The sequence below is a fragment of the Anoplopoma fimbria genome, chromosome 19 (genome assembly GCF_027596085.1).
Source record: "Anoplopoma fimbria isolate UVic2021 breed Golden Eagle Sablefish chromosome 19, Afim_UVic_2022, whole genome shotgun sequence".
In the NCBI taxonomy this organism is placed as follows: Eukaryota; Metazoa; Chordata; class Actinopteri; order Perciformes; family Anoplopomatidae; genus Anoplopoma; species Anoplopoma fimbria.
Genome location: NC_072467.1, coordinates 27407480 through 27429998, shown reverse-complemented (window position 1 = coordinate 27429998; position 22519 = coordinate 27407480). Strand labels below are relative to the sequence as shown.

Sequence of the window (22519 nt, the reverse complement as noted above, 5' to 3'; positions counted from 1 at the left end):
AATCTGCCCCCGCCGCTGTGTTTACACAAAAACAGCACGCACAATTGTCCAAAAGCTTCTTTTTTTTTAACATTTATAATATTTATTTTTTTAACTGTCTCTTGTTTTGCACTAACCTCTATGCTGCTGTAATCCTGCAAATTTCCCCGCTGCGGGACTAATAAAGGATTATCTTATCTTATCTTATTTTGTTTTAAAAATACTATGTATGTTTTTTAACTATTTAGTCGTAAAAAAGAAAGAATATTCATTAAAGACAAAAAAAGCCGCAACGTACGCACTCAGCAATCGGCTCTCGACACGTCTTACAATTTTACCAAAAAAACTAAATTAAACTCACAAAAGCTGTCAGCCCGCTCCAAGTATTATTTCCAAACAGAGAGAATAATCACCAACGAAGGATTCTTCACAATCTGGCAACCCAGAGATTGCTATTATAATGGCTTATAACTGATCTATAGTACATTCATTATTAAACATTAATATAGCCATTAGTAACAACTCATTGACCTTTATAAAAAAAAAGTACTTTATGAGAAAGCCCTTGACAGTAAATGAGGCAGTAAAATAGGGCTGTATCAAATGTTATTTTTGTAATGATGATGCTGTTAAATTGCTGCTAGTCAGCCCCCTTAATCCGGGAGAGACAACTTTTTTAAATGTTTTTTTAAAGGCTGAACGCCAACAAATATGGACTGAAGCAGAATATTTCGTTAGATGAAAATATTTTGTGAATTTTGAAATTGTTTATATCTATCTTTTTTCAATAAATTTAGACTTTCACTTGGAAAAAGGTCCAAGATTTTATGGTACAAGAATTTCAAAAGTCTCAAGGGTGAATACTTTTGCAACTGAGTGTAAAACTGCTGAAAATACAAACAGAACACAAACATTCTCTAATACTTTTCACAAAACAAAGTGCTTTAAGAGAAAAACATGTTTCCCCTGTTAAAGGTTTTTTATTTTTTGCAGGGGAGTTTTTCCTCATCCAAATCGAGGCTCTAATGATAGAGGGAGTCGTATCCTGTAACATAGACGTGTCACAAATTGAAGGCAGGATTGGCGATTCGACTCTTATTTTTTCCTGTCTTCAACCCTGAATACCATTAAAAAAAAACCACTAAATCACTTCAAAGGAGACTGACTCAAACAGCTGGATCAGGTATTGGAGACAATAGGCAAATGTGGTATTTTAATAAATAACAATTCAGTAGATTTATATCAATTAGTGGTGTAACGGACCATTGTTTGAGTGATCCGTAGTGATCCCCCCTCACGGATTGGCACGATTGTGAACCGCGGATTAATGACACAGTTTAACGTTAACCATCACAGTGTGAAATAAAGTTTTACTGACGGTCGTTATCCTCCAATATTCAGTAAAATATGAGATCAGGACATCATTTATGCTTTTCTAGTCTCTGATAATGTTACATTATAAACAACCAATCTGTGTTTAAATCAACAGGAGGAGAGCTAGTAATGTTAGCAGCACCGCTAACGGCTAAAACGACAGTCCCTTTCAGTTACATTGAGTATTGTCTGAAGGTAAATTATAACGTTATCATGATGTGTTCACATGTAATCTGTAAAATGTAGTGTTGTTGGTGATGAACTAGAATAAATCCAGTAGTTTGAAGGAGATGTTTTCACATTAATATAAATAGATATTAGAGATGAATTATGATGTTTAACTTCCTAACACTAGCTCTAATCAGATTATTATACATCCTTAAACTATTTTTGACTATATTTATTTTAATCCATAAAAATACAATCTTTAATTTCCTTATCAATTGAATTGTATTTTTATGAAGAAAAAAAAACACTATAAATGACTATAACAAAGAAAAATAACATTTAGTATTTTTTATGGTTTACTGACTTCAGAGCGGTTCAAATTATGTTTGGAATGGTGGCAAAAAATAAATAAATACAAATTCTGGATCCTTGTAGACCAGCTGCTATAATCGAACAACAAAAGGATCTGTATCTGCCAATATGGATCATCAATGATCTCTGACTTTGATCATTGATACAATCCGAAACGTGACTTTTATGATCCGTTCAACCACTAATATCTGTAATTATTTATCAATTTTTATAGTTTGGGATTATAGTATAGTATTATAGAAAATCAATGTTTAAGTCAAGCCTGATGTTGCCTTACACTTTAAAGAATGATCACAGCCACAGCTCATCAATTAAACACTGGTGACTCCCAAAGGTATCTGTATGGGGACTGAAAAAGTCACATTGGTGCCTAATTTAACATTTTAAATGGCCTCAGTGTGGAACATTCCCCCCCAAAACCATGGCGGTTGATACCATGTAGCTTTTTAAAGAAAGAATAGACAGCTGATGGTGCATAAAACCATTTATCTGCTGATCGTTCTGTACAGACTGTGAATATCCTTCAGGCCTATTTATGATTTGTAATATTGGGATATATAGTGAGTTCTGTAACGTGAACGTCATATTACATCTTGCTTTGTGTTTGAGAAAAATAAACGTAAATCTGAATAGTTTATAAAGTCAGCGCAGGAGTTTCTATGCCCAGATCCCTTTAATATTAAAGAGGTCAAAGGTCACAGCACCAGTACAACAGATGATCTCAGATTTATAATAGATGAGAGAAAGGTTGGTCGTGTGCTTTTGTTCCTTAGCGTCTGTCTTTAATCTTCAGTCGCTCTCACTGCCGCTCTCTGAGTTCACGTACCAGTTGTCTTTTCCCGTGTCCTCCACAAAGTACAGTCCTGAAGACCAAACCACGAAAAGTACGGTCGTCACTTCAATACAGCAGATAACAAATAGTACACTTCATATTCCCCCCCCCAATATCAGAAATGATACCGTCAAATGTTTATGTTCTCAGGTTGTTGGTGTGGTTCCTACCATTTGGTGTTCTGTCTTCCTCCTCTTCAAAGTGCTCCATGTCGTAACTCACAAAAATATTCTGAGGAAAAAGTTAATTGTTGAATATAATATCAACTTGTCTCCACCAGCTTTAAGGAATTTCTCATCACTTACTACTTAACATAGAACAAAACTGAGTCCAGTACCTTGTTCCTGAGGAGTCTTTCCCAGTATCCCTGCTGTTGTTTGACCAGTTTGAGGACTGGCTCATTGGACTTCATCTCCCAGCAACAACGCTCAGCAGCGATGTTGCCGTGAAGCTGCAGGTCGGCTCTGTAGGTCCGAGCGTTCGCTCTGCAACTGAACACGAGCAACAAAAAGAGAGAGAGAGAGAGAGAGAGAGAGAGAGAGAGAGAGAGAGAGAGAGAGAGAGTGTCAACCAGGTGGCCACCTCCGGTTCTGAAAAGTGAAGTCGATGCTTCATGTCTTAAAGCTGCATTCTCTCTCCTGTCCACCAGGGGGCGACTCCTCTGGTTGTATAGAAGTCTATGAGAAAATGACTCTACTTCTCTCTTGATTTATTCCCTCAGTAAACATTGTAAACATGAGTTTATGGTCTCAATCTCTAGTTTCAAGTCTTCTTCAATACAGCATGATGTTCATTTAGTAAATGATGCTCCATTTAGAGTCAAACAGACCATAAAGCAGGGGATGCTTTAGGGCGGGGCTACACACTGATTGACAGGTCCACACCAGAGACGTATAAATTGCGACGGCCGTAATCAAAGATTAAATACTTAAATCGAGGCTTCAAAGCGATCGGTGGAAACACTGCAGCAACAGCTTGTTCTAACCTCTCTTATTTTTGGAATCAATCAAAGTAATGACTCACTTCATATCACATCTTTGCAGTGTGCGCCACATAATATTTATTTGATTAAGTCTTAAGCTGAGTAACAGCTGTATTACTCAGAAACAACAGATTACAGGATGACTTTAGTGTCAAATGTCCCAACAAGTAAAACTGATTGGGCTTCGTGGATGAGGAACCTGAACTAATGTCTGATATGTTAGCAGCCGGTCAGAAACAACCGTTCTCATTGGCCACGGTGTAAACTGACAGACCTGTACACGACTCTGTCGGGGTAGAAATCGCAGCGCTGGCTCTCCGGGTTCCTCAGCTTCACCGTCACGATCACAGAGTCGGACGTCTGGTACCAACGGGCCGGAGGGTGGAAACTGAAAACAAACCCGGAGGAGGACACGAATATAAATCACAGACATCTCGAGCTCATTCCTCTGCGTGGAAGCTCAGAAATATCAACCTGCGTGGCTTTTGAGTTACTTTTAAATGGCAGTAACTTTATGATATAACAAGTCACATTTAAACGTACGTTACCCATCACTGAGTAGGAAGGATTTTCTTTTTAAAACCCACTTTGTACCTTTTTGTGGAGTCATCACAGTCCGTCTCATTAGTGCTGAAGACCTGCTGTCTGTTGCTTTGATCGTCACCTGAACACAGAGACGGGTCACGATTATTAACCACAATGTTCGTCTCAGGTTCAGGACACAATTCTGTTTTCACATTTCAGATACTGACATTAAATGTGGAAGCAGCTACAAGGCCTTCATTTCACTCTTATTCTTACACTGGGTGTTATTTACTTCATTTAATAATGATAAATATGTATCTGTTTTTCTGTGTAGTGATAACTTTGATCCAGTTTTAGGAATGAATATCAAAACATTCAATCTGAAGAGTGTCACAACATAAAAAGTCTGATCTATGAGTAATTATCTAACTTTTTTAAATGTAATATTCTACATGATCAACATGCACGGCGGTGCTTCTCTGTGACAATCTACAATTCCTACTGAGGATAACTCTATTATTATTTAATTTTTACCATTTCCAGCGAGGTTGAGACAAGCAGGGCGAAGTTCTCCATCTCTGATCCTGTGTATCAAAATAAAAAAAGCTTTGTTTCAGTTCTGTAATAAGACCAAAAAAATATAAATCCCTCTGAGGGACTTTCAGCTGAAAGTTCAGATATTTTATATAATATTTGTGACTGTGTGATAATTGTTTCTATAACTAAACTTCTCTGATTAAAATGTTGACTTTGCTCTTTAATTGCAACACAAATATTACATAAACACACATCACCACGGATTCTTATAGTGAAGAATTCAGGCTAGCTAGATAGTGCTACAGACAGCTAGTACTGCTATAGTTACATATTGCAACTCCAGGTTCTATGAGTATAGGCTGGCCCTCTAAGAGCTTTTTCTTTCTCAGATCAGAAGGGTTTCTTTTTATCACATACAAATCTCAATCGTCCAACCTATTTCCCTTTGTAGATTTGCACTGCATTGATGCAGTTCAATACAGAGCACATCTTTAAGTTTCCAATTACGGCACGATTCCTGATTCTAGGGACAGTTGGCAACCCTTAGGCTCAGCATGCCTCGTTAACCCAATAATCCCTCAGGTCTCAATGTGACTTTTTACCAAGCTCAGGTTACAAACTCAACAGTCAGTTAAGAGCTGCTGGATCCTAAAATGCAGCGTTTGATGAGTGTGTTTGTAGCTTTCACTACTCAAGGCAGGTTAAACAATTGTTGGAACATGTTTGTGATGTCATATTTATCTAAATCCGAAATTTTTGAAGCCTAAAAAATGACCAACCTATTATTTTTAGTATGAAGACACCAACCTCATGATCTGCTCAGCTGACCTCAGATCAGCTGTGTGGGTGTTTATCTGTCTGTCCAGCAGGGGTTTCTTATCACACACTGGGACCAGGTGAAGGTTAGCTGCTGGAGGTGCTTGTGGTTCTGGGACCGGAGACTGGATCGTTGGAGATACTGGACTAAGCGGCTCACACGGCTCGAGGAGAGGAAGGTCATCGAGCATGCTGCTGACCTCGACTGCTCTGACGGCTTCGGCAAGAACCTCCACCTCAGCTTTGATCCTGACCTCCAGAGACGCCGGACCATCCCCCGACCTACAAACAACAGATTGCTGCTTCATTCATCGTGGTGACGGTGGCCGATATCTTCCGTACCCACCGCTCGAGTGCTTCCTTACCCGGAGATGTGACCCGCCTCCTTGCTGCCGCCGACCTCGTCTTGCTGGCAGAGCGCCCTCAGCAGGTCCAGATGCTCCTGGTTGCTGACTCCCATCCCAGTGTTCAGGATCTCTGACTGCACGCTGTATTCATTGATGACAGTTTTCATACCTGGAACCTGGGTCAACCGGACCTGGGAAAAAATGTATAATACAAATGTTGTGCATCAAAACAGCCCAGTCCAACACACTTTAAAATTTGCTCACAAAATCCTTTTATCAACTTTTTTTAGATGCCTTTTTTTTTGCCTGAGGCTACAAATGTGAATAATAAATTAATTTCTATTTCTAAAAATTCAAATTCCGTTTTACTTTTTCTTTTGACTCCTTGGTATAATTACCTTTTTTATAATTGCAAAAGAAGAAGAAATCAAGTACTTGTTTTTGCCTCACAGTAATGAATTGACACACGTTTGTGTATTAAGAGAGTCGAGGTCAGAGTAGTAGCGCAAGTTTAAACCAAGCTTCAGTCCCCAGAGGGCGAGATTATTGATTGATTATTGTATTGATTTGTGAATCAGTAACAATCTGACTAAACGATGAAAAAAAAAAAACTCACCATGGGGTCAACAAACACAGTGTTTCCCAGACTGAACACCGCTCGGGCTCGGTGCTGAAGGCCTCGGATCTTCTGGTTGATCGCTCTGGTGACCTGTGAGCCAAAACAAGAGTCCAATCACATGACCAGCACACGGCTGCTTGTTTTACACATGAATGATGTTCAAGAGCACAACGTCAAAGGAGCCACAAATCTGAGCACCAATACCTGCAGATTTAATGCTGGCTGTCTGTTAATTAAATGACTTTAACTCAACACACAGAACAGTTAAAATGACAGTTAAGGGCAATTTTCAAATTTGAAAGAAAACTGAATTAAACAATATAGAAAAAAACACAATGACCTCACTCATGTTCTCCTTTTCTTGTTCTAGATGAGTTGTTTTTTGGTCATTTAAAAATGTAATAAAAGTAGGAAATATAAAGACCCCATCAGTGACCTCATTACCCAATAAATATAAAAAACTGTATTTTTACCAATAACAATGAGTCTTTGAAAGTTCGTAGTACACAATTTTAGCTAAATGTTATATATTAAACTAGTTAAATGTTTAAAGGAAGTGTTTTTATTTTGATGCAGATTGAAATATTCTGCTTCACTCCGCGTTTAGCTTTTCAAAAACAACGTTTGCTCTCCGACTCGCCGCACATAAAAGGAGGCACGCACTGTCGAGTTATGTTCATTAAAGATGGTTGATTTAGGATCTTTTTTTGGGGGGCGTGACATCATAAAATACGACATTCAAAGACCTCAATAGAAGTTTTGAATGTAAAGAAATGATATTCCATACAGGCCTTCATCCTTCTCACTGCAATAGCTTAACACATCCAGAGAATTTAAGGAGATATTTAACTTTCTATCTTTCTTTCATCTCACAGTAAATATTGCAATATCAATATCAACAAGGATTCACAGCAGATTTACAGTGAGTGAGTTCTGCCAGCTGATTAAATGTTTATGAACTGCAGTGTTTTTAGGACGTTTACTAATTTGAACAGGGTCATGAGGTCACTGTTAGTGGGCTTTAAAGACACCCTGTGACAAACTGTTCATTTCCCAGCTTTAAGTAAATAAAAAGAGGAAAATCAAACACAGAAATAGTGGTGATGTGTTTGAGAGCAGGAAAACCTTTGGGTGCCAGTCGGTCTCGGCATCGACGGGTTTGACCCGGCAGACGACGATCTCCACGGCCTGGCCGGGCAGAGAGTGGAACTGATCCGGGAGCTGGAGGATCTGATGGGATTTGACCTCCTCCTCCTTTCCCACGTCGATAAAGCGGACAAAGACGCTGAAAAACAGCCGGTCACCTCTCTCTGGGACGGACAGGATCTTCACCCTGCCGCAGGGAGCACACAGTGGCATTGCACACATATTTCTGTGTCGCTCTGATCAATACAGGTTTGAACATCATGAATAAAACCCCCACAGATGTTTCAAACCTCTGACCTGTGGAAGAGCTCGTCCTCCTGCACGGCGTATAAGCCTCCCTCCAGCAGCTCCTTGGCTCCAGGTTTCCTGTCGGCATAGTACGCCGTCATCTCGGACGCCATGCTCCGAAAGCCTCCTCCGTCCTCCTTCTGGACGACGCGGCCGTAGAACACCGATGCCGTCTTGATGTAGAGAGGGACGACCTGCGAGCATCAGACGCAACATTCAATACAAGTGCTGTCGTGGATTTTGGTGTAGAAAAAGACGACACTATGGGGGTGTAACATTGTAATCCACATTTTTTGTGATTAATTAGTAAAGATGACGGCCAAGAACTGTGTAATAATAATAATAGAAAATGACTAATTATTTGAATTAATAATGTGATCATGACTTCAGAGAATGAGATCTGAAGCTATCGACTTCATGAGCAGTGTGAACTATACACCACTAATTCAGACAATGTCTTTAAATAAAGAGGTTCTGTTAAACTGTGCTCTCTAGGCAGAAGTGTCTGATATATATGTGTATATATATATATATACATAATAAAATAGAGACAAAGATGTGTATGTCCTCACTTCTATGACTCCTGAGGCAGGAAGCACGGACTGGTCCAGCTGGGAGATGAATCTGTGACGGTCGGGACACACACTGCTGTCTCTGCAGAGGAAAGAAAGAAAACACAATAAATCTGATTTTGTGGCTCATTTTCTCTTTTGAACCAGGAAGCTATTTCTTTTACTCAATCTGGCTATAAATGCCAAAATCTTACAAGCTTTAATTCCAAAAGTCCACAGAAACCTGTGACACTGAGAAGATCCTCCGCTCTGAAAAGTTTGGAACGACTTTGAGATTTGTTAAAAAACATTTAAGTATTTCTACAATGTCAATGTTTGGTTATGAATATAGAATTTAATTAAAATTTTCCATTCAACAAAAGTTACAAAAATGTTGCCATATACTGTCAATTATAGACGTAGAATTAACGAAAAGGTCAGATTTAAAAAAGAAGTCTGAATCGAACGAGAAAATAGCATTCGGTGCAGCTCTGCCTGACGTCTTTACATCCAAACGTCTAAAAAGCTGAAGGTTCACGTTTGGCATTCTGACAGAAGAATAAATGGATTAATCCATGGTCAGTTGTTTTTTTAAATCGACTTTCTGTCAATCTATTCATTCATTCATTGACTAATTGTTTCAGCTCTCGACTGGTTAAAAAATGTGTGTTTAACAAGAGATTAAACAAAGCCGATACAGCTGAACAAAGTCTGTGTGTTCTTGCCTTTACAGATTTGAAACTAAGTGGATTAAACGCTCAGTTTATTCAACAGAAACAACACAACATGAACTACAGAGCAGAAGCTGACCTGCAGACTCCAAAGCTCTTCAGGTATCTGCAGAGAGGCCTGTTGGTCTTCTGGTCCTCCCGGGCCACGTGGACCCCCTGAGCGAAGGACAGCAGCTCCGGGGGAAGCAGGGCGTTGGTTCGGCCCAGGTAACGCAGAACCCCGACCACGTGACAGGCGTTCCTCTCAGAGATCAGCAGCACCGACCTGGAGAGGCGACGGCGGCTCCCCGTTTGGTCCTCGGAGGAAACCTCGGTGAAGAAATCAAGAGAGACGTAAACAAAACATTTCACCTTTTAGCTGCAAATGTGGACGATGAATCCGAAGTTGTGTTATTGCGTTGATCGTTTCTACGGGAACAGAAGATGCGTCTGTCTCTCACTCGTTCAGAGAGGTTCCTGAAGTTCTCGGCCATACAGGAGAGCCGGCCGCCGAACAGTTTGGGGGAAGTGGGGAAGCCGTAGTGGACGACGCAGGTCGCATCTCTGACTCCCAGACACTTCAGACACTCGCTGGTGGTCACTAGAGGTCAAAGGTCAAACTCAGCATGAATAAATATTCTGGGAGGAGATTCAATGAAATTAGTTTTACTGTTGATGTTCATTTTGTTTCCTTTTCTTCGTGTCGGGGTGGAAATGAAAAAAAACTACTGTTTTTAAATTGAACACATTGTCGTCAAAGTTTGTATTACGTCTTCATATATAGTCAAATATTGCATGTGTCATTATATAATTAATATTTTACCAAAATCAAGTGCAAATGGGGTGGAGATACAAGGTTTTGCGGACAATTTGAGTATCCGATGGAGTTACGAGATTCAAGATGGAGCCACAGGCTCATATATATATATATATATATATATATATATATATATATAAATAAAAATAAATAAATAAAGAAACATGTAGATTTGAGGTTTGGGCCCGACAGACACGTTATATAAATATATGTTCAGTTTACCCAGAATAACATGAGTGCCGGGGCCGACGTCTTTCCTCCACTGCTGGATGACGAAGTCAAACTGGTGTGTTAACCCTTCGTGGGTCTTGAGGCAGAATGCTGATTTGTTGCTCACGGCCTGAAGATTAGAAAAGATTCATTTAAGGAAGACTACACTTTGGTTTCTCTCTCCACTATCGGTGCACTACATCTGTAGATGATGCATGTTGATGAAGAGAGAAAGTCATATTTCATCTCTAATATACATTTCATATTGCTGTGAAAACGTCTCCTTTAGACAGCTGGATTTATTCTAGTTTCTCCTAAAAAAATACATTTCACAAGATTGCATTTGAACACATCATGATAACATTATAATTTACCTTTGCCAAATACTAATTTTAAATGAATTGAGCCTGGCTGATTATAATGTCACTGCATGGAACCTCCTGTTGATTTAAACATAGATGGTACTGGTTTGCACGTGTGCAGTAGTGATCGGGCAGGATGAACAGATCGGGTAGAGAGTGACACTTGTTGTTGTTCATGTGTAGCATAAATGAGCAGCTAAATAATATGATAACGTGATATCCAGCATTTCAGGCTCGAAAACAACTCTAGTTCTGGTATTTTGATGCTGCAAAGGATGTCTTGGTATTACAACAAATAAAATATGTTTCTTTAATTGTTAGTATGTCAATTTGATCCTAAATTAACAATAAAACCAAAGGAATACACAGTTTAACTTTCCAAAAAGTATATGTGTGGCTGCAATCTCTGTTTTCTGAGGAAGGCCGTCTAATGAGGATGTCTCCTGTCGGTGCTATCAATGCAATTCTTAATGTGTTGTATTATCAATTATTTTGCAAATATTTGTTAGTAAATACGACTCTTGACTCTCTTTTCGGCAGGACACAAACTTTCAGCTGAGCTCACACGTATTCATATAGAGCGTGTGATACAGACACGTTTCAATATCGTCATGCTCGCGCTGTTGTCGCAACTTTTTAATCAAAACCATTTTATCAGGCTTGACTTTAATGAAAAGCTGACAGCGCTGATGGAGAAATCTGAACCTGAAGCCACAGAGTCACCTTGAACACGTCTTCAACCTCCTGAGCAGAGTTGGCTACGATCAGAGTCTTCTGGCCGACGTCGGGGTTGAAATCCAACGCACCCAACAGTACTGAGAGCTTGCTGCTCTCCAGAGTCATGAGGATGATCTGCAGGAAGACAAACAGCTCCTGAACACTAGGAATCTCATCACACATCAGAACTTAGAGTTGAGCATTAAGTCATTACACACAGTCCTTCAGTCGGTACAGAGCATGCATACAAAACGATCTGCAATTATTAAGACAAATAAAGGTTAATAATTCATATTTTTTTCAGAAATTTGGATCTTGATTATTAGAAAATGTGATCAAGATAAATCAGATACATTTTAATACGTCTTAATAATGAAATAAAGTTATTTAACAGCACTTTTTGTATCTTTTACACGTTTTAAATGTTGCTGATCAAACAGATATCTTCGGCTTTAAAACCCTTCAGTGAACATTGGCAACATTAAGCTGTGATTACAAGTGATTCATTGAGACTGACCTGCTGAACGTTACCATAGAGAGCGGCTTCCTCAGGGACGGTCATGACAATGCAGGGGTATGGCATGTGATTGGCTACCAAACCTTCCATGTGACTGGTCCATCTTTTCGCCACGGCAACGAGCTGCTGAGGACAGGAAGCCTTCTCCTCGCTGGAGGTCACCTTCTGGAAATGCTGCAAAATGGTCGCCATCTAACGGGAGAACATTCATCATTTAAAGAAATGCGTAGAAAAGCAAAAGCTAAATAAATAAACATATTCATGAAATAACTTTAAAAGTTGAGAGAATTAAGCAGTTTCAAAAAATACTGGAAAAAGCAAATGATGTAGCTGCAGAAACTTTTGAGTGTGAATGATGAGCAGACGGTCACCTGATCCGGAGCCAAAGTAAAGAGCTGGTCGGCCTCGTCCAGCACGAGGTGGTAGAGACGCAGGAACAGGAAGCAGTGGCAGGACAGCAGACGGACCAGACTGAAGGGAGTGGTCACTAACAGCAGGCCTTGGAAATGATATGACCTTAGTTTAGCATAAACAAAGACCAAACCGCCAGGTTTGTCTGCAAAGACCGCTTATATGTCTGATTGAATGATCACAATCACAAATGCAGATGCGTTTTTTCTCTTGCCCGTCTCACATAAAAGATACTCTCATTTAAATCTGCATCGGCTCTGTGAAGCTGAACTGAGGTTCACTCTTTCATGTTGACTGTTGGACGCTTCCTCTTAACAGAATAACCGATATATATTTGTGCCGGTGTGTGTTTGTGCAGTCTTTGACCGTATAAATCATTCATTAAAATATGTTTTCAAAAAGTGTGAATCGCTGCAACCACGAAAGGGTCCTACAGTCATAAATGAGGCCAAAGAATAATGTAGTTTGCGAGATTAGCCGAGGACAGACACAAGGAAGCACAATCATGCACAGGAAAATACATTATCTCCTTGGAGAGATAATAATAAATGCATTTTGGGGAATTTTCTATCTCCATAAACAACCTCACAGCTCTGCTCACAGTTTTTGGGGATCCTGACGGCCTTGGCCTCGTCTTTGCCGACGCCCAGCAGTAAGATGACAGGGTGGAGGACCTGGGCGACCTTCATCTCCTCCAGCAGGTCGTACACCGCCTGGGCCTTCTCCCAGCCTGGACACAGCAGCACCACTATGGGCTGGACGTCAACAAAGAAAGAGCAGAACCAAAAATTAAAGCACCACCCTCTCAGAACAGTCAGTCAAATAATGGTGCTGCTGGAACAAATTAAGCAGCTATGATCTAAATCCATGTATAAGCGATGTACTCACCCCTGTGCTGGAGGTGAGGGAGGTGAAGATGGAGTTGAGCAGGATGTGGGTGAGGAGCGGGGCGACGTAGCTGAGAGGCTGGTCGGCGTTGTGGGAGACGATGACGGTGTTGCATCCTCGGGCCACAGCTGGCCAGCTGTAACGCTCAGCTGGAGTCAGAGTGCTGTGCTGCTTCTTACGCAACACCTGGAGGCAGAGCGGCCGCTGTGTGAAACTCAGTTTAAGCTTTTAAGAGTTTAACAGTGAATAAACATCAAAGTAACAGCCACAGTCTCTTTTGCCTCCCCTTCCATAAAGGTGTAAACCAGTTGCACCAGCTGCTGTTGAGTTTAAAACTTGGCCTAATGGAGATTCACCATATTAAAGCCAGATGCCCCACCAGACTAGCTTTTTATGTTCATGCAAAAACACAATGCATGAGCTGCTTACAATGATTGGAGGATAAAACATCATAGACATAGACAGACATTTAGATGGAATTGCTGTTTTAATAATGGTGTCAATTGGAGTCACAGTGTGCATTCTCCCACTAGTTCTGGTGACAGAAAAGATTAAACAACCAACATCATTACAGATAAGAAATACCATGAATCTGATTACATTTAATTAAGTTTAGACTCAGTAAACACTGGTTTGAAACTAGCTTTTAGTTTCTTCTTCCTGTAAAGCAAAAGTTACAAAACTTTTCTTTCTTGCTAGAAACAAATATCTTGGTAAGGACTAATGCACTAACTTAGAAATGGATTCACAGATAGCTAGCAAAACTCATACCAGATGGAGAAGTTTACTCATTATGTTATAAACCAACTTTATTGCAGTGGTTTAAAGAACAAAGTCAGATTCAGTTTTGTATTTTTTTTTATAATTCAAGACATAGGAAGAAGTTATTTTTACTCTTTGAAATCGGAACCCTTATTATTTTTAACTAAACCTACAAGTAAAGGTAACTAAGGGAATGTTGTTTCACATCTCTCAGTCTTCACCAAAGTGTTTGTCCCTTATTTTTGTCTTCTTCTCAATTTCAAGAGAAAGGTCAGAGCACATTCTCGTTTACCCAGCGGAGGGCGTCTGTGAGGGGGGCATCGTCCAGGCTGGTGCAGGGCTCCACTGGGAAGACAGAGTGCACCAGAATCCCACTCCTCCTGGGATCACTGGGAGCAGCCTGAGGACAGTCAGGAGGCCGGAGAAACAAAGACCCGTGAGACAGTAAATATCAAAAAACCTGCTGCGGTGCATTCAGGGGTCACATGAGGTTGATCGAACATCAGGAGTGGAATTAGCAGCTCAGGTGAAGCAGACGCACGCGAGAAGAAGATGTTTTTTTCCTTTATTTTCAATTTTCCCTCAAATCAACTAGAGTTCAGGTCAAGTTTTACAATTTCCAAAAGTTTCATATTGGAGGAAAGTCGCCTCAGCTGAAATGAACACCACCTCCACAAATGTGACCAATTCCCCTTTTCGCCCACAAGAACTATCCCAAGGGACTAGGAACCTTTTGAGGAACTCATTGCGTTTCAACCGCAGGGACCAGGATGTTCAGGGAGTTCCAGGGATATTTTAAGACCCAATTCATGTTTTTTAGACCATCGTCTGCTCACTAAACTCTCGTGTATCTACAGGATTCAGTCAAGCAGCCCAAACATCCTTCAGAGCAAAAAGGTAGAGAACTCTGAGCATCAGCTGAATGAAAATAAAAAACATTTTGGTTTGTGAAGTTCACCCTACCGAGTCGTCTGCAGCGTCTGGATCGGGGTTCAGCGGCTCCGGGTTCAACCACTCTAAAAGGCTGCATCACACAGCAGTCAGAATAAAAAAAACAGCATTAGTATCGAAAAAAAGCTGGAATTTCATTTGTTTTACCCCCGAAGATAAACTGATGATTTACAAGCAATCTCAGAGACATTCTGCCCAGTTTGCCGTAATACTTTTTCTATCTGGATTTTAATTGGATAAACTATAAACTTTGAGGCGAGACCAGATGTTCATTGCCGTTATCAGACTCCTGTCCTGTTTAACCGACTCAGCACATTTGTTTAGAATCCTCAGCTCCTCAGCTCACCGTGAACAGGCCCAGTCCTCTTCGTTCCTCCACGTCTTCTCTGCTCGACCCGACTCCACTGATCTGCTCGAACTGCTGAAACGTAAAACATGAAATGAGGAAGACTGTAGACGACCGGCTCAGACACTCACACAGTGAACTTCACAGCTTAATGTACCTTGTATCTTCATCCTCCAGATATTCATCCTGACTGCTCTCACAAACACCTTCAGCTCCACTGAGGAAATACAAATCAAGCCAAGGAAGGCAGTTACTTATTACTAATCTTCACTTATTATATATACATTAAAAAAACAATCAACTAATATTGACATTTGAAATAATAAAGCTCACCTCGTATTGAGCAAAGCTTGATTGAGCAGTGTTACAGGCTCACTGTTCAGAGGGAATAATCTGTGGGACAAAACACAAGAAATACTGAATATATAGCGATTGTTTTTGGTAGATAGAGTAGAGCACAGGTCTGATAACTCAGGTGGGAGGAAGAAGGGGACAGCTCTGATCTTATCAGTTAAATATTTACGCCTCATTTGGACGGGATTTATTTCTCTAGTCTCTTTCTTAATCAGCTCAGTGTGAATTTTTCCTTTTTTTAAAGTGACAAAGCAAATATTGCGACTAACCTGGAAAGCAAGAACTCATCATATACGCTGCTGTAATGTCAACTACCTTTAAACATTAACCTAAAATCTATATATTCAACTAGGGCTTTGATTAAGAATTGTTTATCGTAATTTTTTACATTATTCTATTCACTGATTCAAATATTCTATATTATTGTTATTGTATTTAAAACTATTCTATTATATTAATCTAGTTTATATTTCACACTGATTTATTTGATTTCTTCTTTTCTGTCATTTTCACAGACCATACTTGCTCTTTTATTTTCGGCACGTTTATTCATTTTTTGTCAGCTTGTTTTGGCCTCTACCTGTTTACATTTTGGTAAACTTACAAGAACGCTGGAATAGCTGTTGGCAGATAATGTTTTCAGTGTACAAATGAATGTACTGACAACTATCACTGAATTACTTTGATACTAAGGAAAACTTAAAAACGTGATGATTCTCAGGAAAGTTATGAAGCGTCTTTTAAACTATTATTATTATTAATAATTTATTTTATTTCTGGATGTTTATTTCAAATAGACGGAGATGTAAGTCCCACTGAATGAAAACAACATGTCTCACCCTCCCTGCCTCCCCTTTAACTCCCCCCCCTCCCCCCTCCGTGGAGGCTTTTGGCTTCGTCCTGCAGAACGTCCGTGTCTTTACAGACCGTATCCTTTCATATACTGATGTTTTCAAATACCTCCCTGATATGAAGAGTTAAATGCCAGAGGAGCGTGGTGAATACTTCACTCACAGTACTTCTAATCCTGTCCCAGTCGGCCTTAAGTCAGTTAACTGAATATTTGAAAGCATACACTTCCTGTCCTGTGAAGTTTCTGGAGGCCGCAGTCGTCTCTTCAGGTCGACTGTCTTTTATCTCTTCATGCTGACTGACCTGTGACAAAAAACAAACAAAACACGCTTTAGATATAGATTCATTGTTCAGGGATTAATACCCAGATTGTACAGTTGAAACACAGCATGAAAAAACAAAAAACACATCAGTATGAACTCCATTACAGTGTAACTTACAGCCTTGTTAAGATGTCCAAAGACTATGTGATGAAAAGAAAGTCAGAGAAACACTTCCTGTTTGTACTCACAGTGGGAGCCGCCTGCTGGAAGCTGCTGCCAGGATTCAGAAACTTCAGGAACCTGTTTGGGAACACAAAGTGCTCCGTCGGTATCAAACAGTCGTAATAAAATAGACGCAGAACTGTGTGTGATTGAGGTCATTTCTCACCTGAACAGACTGAGGTCTTTGGTCAGAGCTGCAGCCAGAGACGAGTCTGTTTCCTCCGAAGAGTCGCTGAACATGAGAGCAGATGAGTTAATGGAAGACACTTCAGGGGAATAATGTAAAAAAACTAAACAAAAAAAAACAACTAGTTGATTTTAACATCTGGACAAATGAGTCATAATCCTATCAAATATGTGCTAATTTACCAACATTTCCAGAACATATATCTGAACATTGGATAAAGACAGGTTGAAAATTCTTGTTTCATTTTGTTGACATATTAGAGTTTAAGGTTTTTAAAGAGGGAATTTAAGATATCTCTTTGTAACACTCCAAAAATCAGAAAATATACTGTCAACAGCCATAGAAAAAAAAAGTGTGTTCTCCATGTTTTAAGTAATAAAATGTTGTATAAATCAGGCTATGAATGATATCTGAACAAACCCCTCTGTAGACACCTTCAGAATATAGAGAGGAATGAAGCTGTAAAGTTTGGTGTATGTAAGAGCTACTGAAGTGGAGATTTATGGATCAGAGTCTGAGAAAAAACTCATTTCGAGAAAACATCCTTTAAAGATATGTTTAGTTAAATTACATACATGTTGAAGACTCTACAGGTGAATAGGGTAAAAAAAATCTAATAGATATCAACATGAAACTTCACCAGCTGATTACTGAGAGATGATTATCTTTTGTATTATACGTTTTCAAAAGTTTTCTGTTTAAATATACAAATGAGGCATTATATAATGGTAACTTTTGGTGAATTTATGAGAAATCTACAGAAGCAAATAGACAAAGTTTTGTTTTTTAGTGTTTGAGAAGCAAAATAGACCAACATCTGTAAATTACTACATATGTACTGTACTATTTTCTCTGTCCAACAGTGAACTGCTGAACTGAACCAAGTGTGCGCTCACCTCTCTGCAGCAGCAGAGTCTGAGCCATTCTGTTGGTCCGTGACCTTTGACCCGCCGCCTTCCTCAGAGGCCTTCAGCCCCTGTTGTCGTCTCTAAAGCAGCAGAGAGGTCAGAGGTGAGGATGTGTGGGTATTAACCGGCGACCTGACAGTGACGCAGTGAGCAGAGCTGCTGACCTGAGGTGTGGAGGGAGCCGTCAGCCAATCACCGGCTCCAACTGCCGAACCAGGGCTTGAAGAAATCGCTGAAAACAAGCGACAGTCCAGACGTCAGTACATGTAACTGACAGATATAACGGACCGAAGCTGCTGCATTGAGGAGAAACCAAAATAAAAACTTTTAATAATACAAACACATCTGTGTGTCTTTTACTTTGAGGTGGTTGGGTTGTTTGTGCCGTTGGCTTGATTGAGGTCGTGCAGACGGTTTGGGTTAAGATGCTGGAAGACAACATGAAGGGAAGTCGGTCCACCTCGTCCAGACCGCCGATGTAATACGCAAACTTCTTGGCCACTAGATCGTCGTTCACACAGATCTGAAAAAAACAAAATCAGCATAAACCTGATAACAATCCCAGTGATAAAAACCAAGTAAATGTGCGTGAAAATAAAATACAATAAGTGTTAAAATAAGAAAGAGAAGGGCAGATGGAATCTGAATGTTGTCAACATTATTAGGATAACGGTACTCATTTGAAGGTACGTGTCAAAGGTCACCTTGACGTTCCCTACGGTCAGGTAGAGCTCAACGGAGGTGGAGTCTGACTCGGATTCGAGCAACACGGCCTCGGCCCGAGTCGACGCTGATGGAAGAAAGCAAACTTTCAAAGTTACTCTTTAAAGATCTCATATACGTTTTTTTAACATTGGTCTCACAGCACAGCCGCTCGGGAAACATCGAACGCTGCTTGTGTTGCTCACCTTGTAGCAGGTTGTGCAGGTAGAGTGTAGCAGAGCTGTCCCACTGAGTGGAGGGACTGCAGAGAGATGAAAGTGGATTACATTTCCTAGAATAAATATCTGTAACTTAGAGACATTTCTGAGGACTGTGGATACCCTAAACAATGTATTGTGATTCAAAACTCCATCACTAGTGCAGTCGTTAGCAGTAAGCTTGTCTTACATGAGCCCTGCCTTCTCCTCGTGGACGGAAACCCGCAGGGTTGTTGGTTTGATTCCTGCCAGGTGGAACTTTCTCACCCAGAAGGGCAGCTGGAGGAAAGTCTGCATAGCGATTCGGATCCTTGTGGGGCCGAGACGACAAACAAGAAAGTCAAGAATCAAACAGCACAGTCACACAAACATCCCTCAGGTCTGCGAACTCTTTCACATGGTCTTTTATTGTCTTTTGATGCCTTCAGGTTATTTCATGACCCAACAAAAATGTACATGTTTTTAATAAATACTGCAGGAGACCAATAATAAAACTAATCGATTGTTTTGGTCTCAATCAACAAGATTTCTGTAGTTGATTTGTCGGTTTTTTTATGCTTTGTTTCGTGTTAATTGCTGAACTTCTTTCTGGTAAACAAATTATTTAAAGTGGTGCTTTTGTGTGAGTCTTTGTGGAGAAACTCTGTATTATAGATCCGTCGATTCAATCGACTGATCGATTAGTGCCGGTGTCCACAGAGCGCCTTTTTCTGGCAGAAAAAAAAAATGCTTTTATTGTTTGTGTTTAACATGTAAAGTGCCTTTGAGTACCTTTTAAAGCGCTATATGTCAACCGATGTAAGGTTGACCAGCATCACTCCTTTGCTTTTTATTATCTATTTGGGCTACTATCTATGTGTCATACATAGATTATTTTCACCTTAAGCACCCAAAAATGAAGCACTTGCTTCATTCTTTGTATAGATGAGCTCTTCAATCTGACATCAGTAACGTTGGAACCAGGAGAGTCACGCCGTACAGTTATAAAAACACAACACTCACCAGCAACATTCAGCGTCCGCCTGTCGGATCTGCTCCCATAAATGGGCTTTTCGGTCTTTGTTTTTAAAGTGTCTGTTCGAAATATGAAGTTCAGGATAAAGAGACGCAGCAAAAACAAGCTTCTCCTCCGTTTTCTACAGCGAGGTCAACGGCGCTTTTCTGAAAAGTTTAGAGGTTTTCAACATGAAGTGCTTCACAAGAAAGACGCTGGAGGCGGCGCCGTTTCTGCAGGTGGCCACATACACTCTCCTCATTGGGAACAATTGAAAAAAGTCGCTGGCGCTCAGAAAAAGGCGCCATGTGGACACATGCCTTTAGTCTACAAAATCAGATGAGTCTTAGTAGACTGAGAATTTCTGTTTTTCAAGGACGGCCCAACAAATAGTCTTGTATTTGGGCTATTTTTGGGCTATTTTTGTTAAAATGGCAGTGGTGCTGTGTGGTCTTACTGTTCTGAGGGGACGACGAGACGTTCTCCGTGGTCCACAAGGAGGCAGCGAGCCTGACAGGACACCGAGTCCATAATGATCGACTCCACCACGGCCCGACACCACGACTTCATCACCGACCAGTACACCACACACACCTGAGAGGAAACACAGCCACACACACATTCAAATCTACATCCAGCCCCGATACGACACCCCAACACCTGAATCTGGCGTGTAAAAACTAGGATAGACCGCAGGTGTCGCATTACCTGTCCCTCCTCTAACGATGTGGGCTTCAGCTTGCGCAGGTCCTGAGTGACGTCGTGGTAGAAGAGGTTCATCTGAGCCAGCAGTCTGTCGTACTGGTCTGTGGTCTCCACGTCACTGCCGGGACCCCGAACAACCCGACCCCAGAGGCAGGACGGGCTCTCAACCTGCAGAGCCCAGAAAGCAATGTTACGAAAGGAGGCACCAGAACTGGGTTTTTATACATATGGGATGTGTGTGTGTGTGTGTGTGTGTGTGTGTGTGTGTGTGTGTGTGTGTGTGTGTGTGTGTGTGAGTGTGTGTATGGGATGTGTGTGTGTGTGTGTGTGTGTGTGTGTGTGTGTGTGTGTGTGTGTGTGTGTGTGTGTGTGTGTGTGAGTGTGTGAGTGTGTTTCTCATTCATTTCTATGGCGTCACTTTGGAGCCTCAGATGTAAAACACAATATTTATGATTGATTAAAGTTGTAAATCGGTCAGATTTTAAGGGTTAATTAACTTAACTTAATCAACCTTAACTTAACTTACCTTAACTTAATCAACCTTAACTTAACTTACCTTAACTTAATCAACCTTAACTTAACTTTAACTTAACTTAATCAACCTTAACTTAACTTTAACTTAATCAACCTTAACTTACCTTAACTTAATCAACCTTAACTTAACTTGACTTAACCTAACTTAACTTAATAAACCTTAACTCGACTTAACCTAACTTAACTCAACTTAACCTAACTTAACTCAACTTAACCTAACCTAACTCAACTTAACCTAACTTAATCAACCTTAACCTAACTTAATCAACCTAACCTAATTTACCTTAACTCAACTTAACTTACCTTAACCTAACCTTAACTTAACTCAACTTAACTTACCTTAACTCAACCTAACTAACTTACCTTAACCTAACTTAACTCAACTTAAATTACCTTAACTTACCTTAATCAACCTAACCTAACTTACCTTAACCTAACCTAACTTAACTTAACTTAACCTAACTTAACTCAACTTAAATTACCTTAACTTACCTTAACTAAACTTAACTTAACTTAACCTAACTTAACTTACCTTAACCTAACTTAACTTAACCAACCTTAACTTAACCTTAACTTATCTTAACTGGCCTCACCGTCAGCGTGGGTATCTTCAGCATGGTGTGTGTGTGTGTTAGTCCTCCTCGGTGACTCTGACCAGGTTAAGCTAGTTAGCGTCAGATACGTCACTGCGTCAGATACGTCACTGCGTCAGCCTACGTCACTGCGCACGCCTGGCAGCTCCCGCTAGCTACCGTTAGCTTAGCGGCGTGGTTACAACTAGTTTCAGGGGGAAACTAACGCTTAAAAACGCATTAAAGTGAAGCAGAATTCATCAGGGCGATGTTTGGGTGACATTTTGTGTTTTTTTTACTGTTTTATTTTCCGTCTAAAGCCGTGAAACGTGACGTAACTACCCGTTTAATGAGCTGCTTTACGGGACAGGCGCCGGGTCGGCCTCGACCGCCAGAAAGGGGGCGGGGCTTCGTAACTGGCGTCTCCATGGTGACCGTTAGAGGTGACCTGTCACCATGGAGACCGGGCATTTATTTAATATTTTTAATTTTTAACATTAGGATTTCAAGAACCAACATTTATCATTTATTCTTTGAAAATCCCACGTTGAAAATGTAAAAGTATTATCAGTAAAATGTAGTATTGTATTTACCCTTAATTTATTTAAAATATTAATCTATTAATGTCAATAATAACATATTCTGCAAGTATATTCAACATTAGGATTTCAAGAACCAACATTTATTATTTTATTCTTTGAAAATACTCCTCGACATTTGTGATTATATTCTTTGAAAATCCCACGTTGAAAAAGTAAAAAGTATTATCAGTAAAATGTAG

General features: G+C 40.2%; 1 protein-coding gene across 2 annotated transcripts; it reads right to left on the bottom strand.

The window, feature by feature from the left end:
* Positions 1–1897: 1897 nt before the first annotated feature.
* tdrd12 (tudor domain containing 12) lies at positions 1898–21857 on the bottom strand. 2 transcript variants are annotated; one of them, XM_054619865.1, is made up of 37 exons: positions 21760–21857; positions 20636–20800; positions 20385–20521; positions 19124–19243; positions 18922–18977; positions 18718–18803; positions 18374–18536; positions 18178–18245; positions 18002–18093; positions 17085–17150; positions 16945–16996; positions 16657–16736; positions 15561–15620; positions 15385–15444; positions 15228–15302; positions 14894–14954; positions 14223–14330; positions 13169–13354; positions 12882–13035; positions 12241–12368; positions 11870–12061; positions 11359–11487; positions 10286–10403; positions 9708–9847; positions 9347–9576; positions 8558–8639; positions 7995–8179; positions 7677–7884; positions 6549–6641; positions 5951–6123; positions 5577–5867; positions 4767–4816; positions 4302–4371; positions 3982–4095; positions 3063–3216; positions 2896–2956; positions 1898–2756 (listed from the first exon to the last, which is right to left on the bottom strand). In XM_054619865.1, exons 1-37 carry the CDS (start codon positions 21781–21783, stop codon positions 2683–2685), a joined length of 4305 nt encoding a protein of 1434 aa, XP_054475840.1. In that variant the 5' UTR covers positions 21784–21857; the 3' UTR covers positions 1898–2682. The 2 variants fall into 2 exon arrangements, with proteins under 2 accessions (XP_054475840.1, XP_054475841.1); XM_054619866.1 differs by having other exon boundaries at positions 15228–15299.
* Between the last annotated feature and the right edge of the window lie 662 nt (positions 21858–22519).